This window comes from Gracilinanus agilis, unplaced genomic scaffold (assembly GCF_016433145.1).
Source record: "Gracilinanus agilis isolate LMUSP501 unplaced genomic scaffold, AgileGrace unplaced_scaffold18202, whole genome shotgun sequence".
NCBI classification, from domain to species: Eukaryota; Metazoa; Chordata; class Mammalia; order Didelphimorphia; family Didelphidae; genus Gracilinanus; species Gracilinanus agilis.
In genome coordinates, this window is record NW_025349365.1 from 1 (window position 1) to 5,260 (window position 5,260).

The window sequence follows — 5,260 nt, forward strand, 5'->3', positions numbered from 1 at the left end:
GAGGCGGGCGGGGAGCCCCTCCGTCCGAGAGCCGCGGCGCTCCCCTCCTGGGCCGGAGCCCCCCGCGTCCGGCCAGCGCTGAGCTCCGGGGCTCGAGGCCCGCGGGCTGGGGACCGGGGACACCTTCTGCGGGGAGAAGGGCAGGGCCCGGGGCTGGGGCAGCCGGTGGGCTGCAGAGACAGAGGGGGGCGGTCATCCTGGGGGGCCCCGGGGGCACCCCTTCCCCTGCCATGGGCACAGCTGGACACCTCCAGAACCCGGCAGAGGCCCATCCCCTCGTCTCCTAGACCGAGGCCCAGAGTGTCGCCTGGGTGACCCTGGACAAGTCACCAGGAAAGCAAGGGCGAGCCGGGGACCCTCAACCCTTTGGGCGCTGGGCTCCTCTCAGAATCGGGCTTTTACTCTCCACCGTGGAACCCCCGAGATCCCCAGGCCCTGGGAGAGCTTCCTGTCCCGACAAAACCAAGGTCGTGATTCGAACTCGGCTCCAGGGCCCTGTTTCCCAGGCCGTGGCTCTGCTGGGTGCTCCGGTGTGAGGGGGCCCCCTCCCACGCCCCCCACGCCCCGTCCCGTACTCACAGACGGAGGCACAGCGGCACGGGTCGTGCTTATCCAAGTAGTGCTCCAGGGTGTCCCAGCCTCCTCCCACCCTCACCATCACGTGGCTCCGGAGGACCTGGGGGGGACGAGTCCCGGTTCTCAGCCCCCCCCAGGAGGAGCTGCCCCCCCTCCCCGGGACGCTCCCCGGGGCTCCCAGGCTCTTGGGGGACAGAGACGTACCCGGACAAAGATGAGGGCGCTCGAGTCCCCGACGCGGTACTTGCCCTCGGACACTTTGATCATGGGGAACTGGTCCGGGCAGGTGCAGCGGCCCAGGATCTCTCGGACCTGCGGGAGGGGGAGGCCGGGGCTCGGGACCTCCCTGGGCCCAAGGGGGGGAGGAGGCAGGAGACCCTGACCCGCCAGCCCGCCTCTCCTCCCCCAGGACGCTGGACACCGGCTGCCTAGAGGTGGGGGGCCGGGAGACACTTCCCCTGGGCACTGGGGGAAAGCGGGGGGCCCTGCTCTACCCGCCTGGGAGATGGGGAGATGGCCAGGCCCGGCTCCTGCATGCCCAGCCCCCCGAGAAAGGACGCCGCGAGAGGAGGGGGAGCCTGATGGAGAGGAGAACTGCGGGGTGGGCAATGGGCAGAGGGGGCTGAGCCCCGGGAGCCGAGAGACGTCTGTCCGTCCGGTTAGCCCGAGTCTCCCGTTTTACAGAGGCCCTGGAGGCAAAGACCCCAGCTTAGAACCCACCGTGGATGGAGCCCCAAGTATAAATCCAGCCTCGGTCGCTTGCTAGCCAGGTGACCCTGGGCGAGTCACTTAACTCCCTTTGCCTAGCCCTGACATCGATTCTAAGACAGAAAGTGAGGGCTGGGGGCAGAAGGCCGGAGGACATGGGGTTTGTCTCTCGCCTCTCCTGGGGTGTATGTACTGCCTTCGGGAGTCTCATCTCCCCCACCGCATCAGGAGATGCCCCCGAGGGGACCAGGGAGGAGCTACGGAACCTCAAAAACCAGGGATCCCTGGGATCCCCCAAAGTCTATTTTCTGAGGAAGGAAGGGTAGGGAGAGGGGGTGAATGGGATGTGGGGGCATCAGAACTGGCCTGGGTTCAAATCCTGCCAGGCACCTACTCCCCCTGTGACATCGGGCTCTTGAACTCTCTGGGCCCCCATTTCTCCCCCTGTGAAATGTGGAGTTCGGCTCTGCCAGCCTCTCGGGCCGGCCTTTCTGAACTGGAGGCTCGTGAAAAGGAAACGACGGTGCCTCCATCCCGAGCTCCTCTTTCCCAAATACCCCCGGGAGGGGCAGCTCCCCTGCGTGGCTTCCGCCTCCACAAGACCCCGAGGACCTGGGCCAGCCCCAAGCGCTGCCCCCAACCTGGAGCCTGGCGCCCCCTCGGGTCACTGGAGGCCGGAGGAGGCTGGCCTGGCCCTCCTGGCTTCAGATCTTCAGCTCCCTTACGGGGTGGCTCAGGGCCAGAGCCCTCGGCCCAGAGGAAGCCCCGGGTTCAAATGCGACCTCAACTATTTACTAGCTGTCTGCCTCAGTTTCCTCCACTGTAAAGTGCAGATAATAATAGCGACTACCTTAAAAGGAGACATTTCTAAAGTGCTTGGACAGCGCCCAGCACACAGTAGGTGCTTAACAGCCTCCCTCCCTCCTTGCCCCGCTCCGTCCTCTGGCCAGGACCCACCTACTCCAGAGCAAGGCTCAGCCACAGAGGAGACCCTCTTGTGCACCCCAAAGTTACCTCGTGACCCAGTGCGGAGCCCTGAGCTGAGCACTTGCTTGTGGAATGAATGAACGACTACACAGAGGGCAGGCCAGGGGGTGGGCAGGCCAGTGGGTAGGCAGGCCAGGGGATGGGCAGGCCAGGGGGTGGGCAGGCCAGGGGGTGGGCCGGCGATGCCCCCTTTTCCCAGGCCCCGGGCCCTCCCCACCCAGCCATCTCCTGACTCTCCTCGGCCAACGCCACCGTGGCCGGGAGAGAAATAAGCAGGTGGGGCCGTCTGGCAGCGTTTCCCCGGGCCGCCCTCCTGGGCACCAATACCATCTCCCAGCTTGTGCCAACCCTGCATCGCTGGGCGCTCGTCGGTCTGCCCGGGGCTTCTGGGCTCTCTCGGGGTCCCACCAAAAAGGGAGCCTCTTTCCCCGGTGCCTGAGGGGACTGGGGCAGCAGAGGACCCCAGAGGACCCCCAAAGCTCAGGGCTGGAGCAGCTAAAAAGACAGGCCCGGTTTCTCCCTGAGGTTCTTCCTTGTAGCCCCACCAGCTGCAAAAAAACCAATTCTGCCAGCCACCAGGAGTGCCCGGCCCTCGGAGGGGGGGCAGGAAAGGCCAGGGCAGAGCTGAGGGGGCCTGGGGAGGGGGCTTTCCTTCTCTTCCTCCTCCTCCTCCCTGGGCTCTCAGCCAGGGGCCTCTGCTGGCTCCTGGTCCCTGGCAGGCTGGGACGGTTGGGGAGGGCCCTCAGGCCGGTCCTGGCTCCACTCCTAATTATCTGGCCCTTCTCTGGGGGCCCCCAAGGGTTTCTAAGCTGAGAGTTGGGCAAAATACCCTCTGGGGGGGTCTAAAGGCTTGGCAGGGAAGGCCGCCGGTGCCCCTCTCCTTTTGTACCCCTAAAACAATCATCAAACGGTGCCCGAAGCCATGCCAGGCTACAGTGCTGGGCTTGGGTTCTCCCACCTGATCCCCAGACCTCCTGGTAAGTCACTGTCGCTGCCTGCCTCAGTTTCTCTATCTGTAAAATGGGGGCCATGACAGCCCCTCCCAGGAAGGGTTGTTGTGACTTTAAAGCCCTTTGCAAACCTCTAAGCGGCAGATAAGAGCACTATTATTAGGGGCTCCAGGGCAGGTTAGGGGGTCTGGGCCGTATTTCTTGGGGCTCAGACTAGGTCTGAGGATTCTGGGAAGAGAGAGAAGAGAGGCGGCCTCAGAGAGCGGCCTTGGGGCCCAGGATCTCTGGAAGGGGCCTCTGAGGTCAGGTAGGCCCAGTTTTCCTGGGAGGGCCGGGCTCAGGCCTGGCTTTTGTGCCCTCTTGTGCCCTCCCCCGAAGCACCTCTCACCAGCTCGTCCAGGTTGCGGAGATCACACAGGGTCATCCTGGGCCCCCGGCTGGGGCAGGCCCCCATCGCGGAGGCAGGCTCCGGCCGCCTGTCCCTGTCGCGGTCCCCGGCGGTGGCGGGCGGCCCCGGCTCCCGGGCCTGGTCCCTCAGCTCCTCCTCGATCTCCTCCTCCAGCTGGATGAGCATGGGGGCCAGCACCCCGAACTTGGAGCCCCGCCGGGCCACCTCGAGCAGGCACAGCACGAAGTTCTTCTCGTTCTTGCGCAGGACCAGGTCTTCGGTCTCGAACATCAGCACCTCCGGGATGCCCAGCTCGCCGCGGCACCACGCGATGAAGTTGGACACGTTGTCTCGCGCCAGGAAGGAGCCGGGGGCCACCCCCTGGGCCTGGAACACCACCTCCCTGGCGGGCAGCCGCAGGCGGCCGGCGGCCTCGGGGTGGGCGGCCGCGAAGTCCCTGGCGATGCCGTTGACGTTGTTGGCGTGGCGGCACAGCACCGCCCCGCTCTCCAGCGCCTCCAGGAAGCCCCCGCCGCCCCCGGGTACCGCCAGCCCGTACAGGGCGTTCAGCCACTCGGCCAGGTCCTCCTTCATGGCGTCCAGGTACTCCTCGCTCGAGCGGAAGGGCCGGATGCTCTTGGACGCCGAGCACTGGATGTTGCTGGTCTCTTTCTCCGCCATGACTGGGCCGGGCCCTCACTGCTGGGAGACAGGGAGGCCGGTGAGCCCGGTGAGCCCAGGCTGGACAGAAGGCAGGGCCACCCCTTCTCCCCAGGAGCCCCCATGGGGAAGGCAGAAGCAGCAGGACTACTGGGGCTGGCCAGGGAGCCCCAGAGGGCCTGGGCGCAAGGGCCGGCAGAGCTGGGAGGGGCCCATGGCCTTTTTTTTATAAAAAAGAAACTCGGGACCACGGAAATGACTGGTCCAAGGTCACCACAAAGAGCGTCCAGCCAGGCTTTCCAGCTCCCGGGCCACCTTCCCAAGGTGCACCAGGAAGGGACCCAGGACCTGCCAGCCGTACCTCTCCAACCCCCACCGGTACCTGGGTGGGCTCCCCGCCTCAGGCCTCAGGTTTATCGATCGAACCTTTGGGGGCGGGGCCTAGGGAAGAAATAGACAAGGGCGGGGCTAGAACTGCTCCCAGAGCTGGAGGTGGGGGCGGGGGACGTCAGGCGGGAGGAGCCAGGATTCGCCCACCCCTGTCTCCAGGAGGGGGCCTTCTGGGAAGCGTCCAAGTCTACTTAGCCTCAGTTTCTCCGTATGGGTAGGGGGCCAGCACGGCATTCGGCTTTCCGGACAGCCTGGGCCCTCACTCCCCCCTCCCTGGGCTCACCTGCCTCATCCTGCTCTCCCACCACGATCTCCAAGCGCCGCCCTCAGCCCCGGGCGCATGGCCGCCCAGAGAGGGCCGGGGTGGGCCACAGCCTTGGGAAGCCCGGCTGGGGGGGCGTCCGAGTGCGGACTGCCACGCCCCGGGGGCTGCTCTGAGGCTCCCTCCTCCAGGCCGCCCTCCGGGTCTCTCCCCAGGCTGGGCCCGGCCCGTGGCTCCCGGGCCGCGGGCAGAAAGAGGAAAGAAGGCCAGCCCCGAAAAGCCCCGGCTCCTTCCCCCTCCCTCCCGGCTCCTTTCGGATTTTTTCTCTCCTCCACCCCC

The 5,260-nt window shown here is 66.4% G+C and overlaps 1 protein-coding gene across 1 annotated transcript; it reads right to left on the reverse strand.

Annotated features, from left to right (window-relative positions):
- Nucleotides 1–5: 5 nt before the first annotated feature.
- GAS2L1 (growth arrest specific 2 like 1) lies at nt 6–4,794 on the reverse strand (the record flags this gene model as incomplete). Its single annotated transcript, XM_044683284.1, has 5 exons — nt 4,652–4,794; nt 3,610–4,311; nt 781–888; nt 580–676; nt 6–170 (listed from the first exon to the last, which is right to left on the reverse strand). Coding segments are annotated over exons 2-5 (1,051 nt in total), but the record flags the coding sequence as incomplete, so codon positions are not given.
- Between the last annotated feature and the right edge of the window lie 466 nt (nt 4,795–5,260).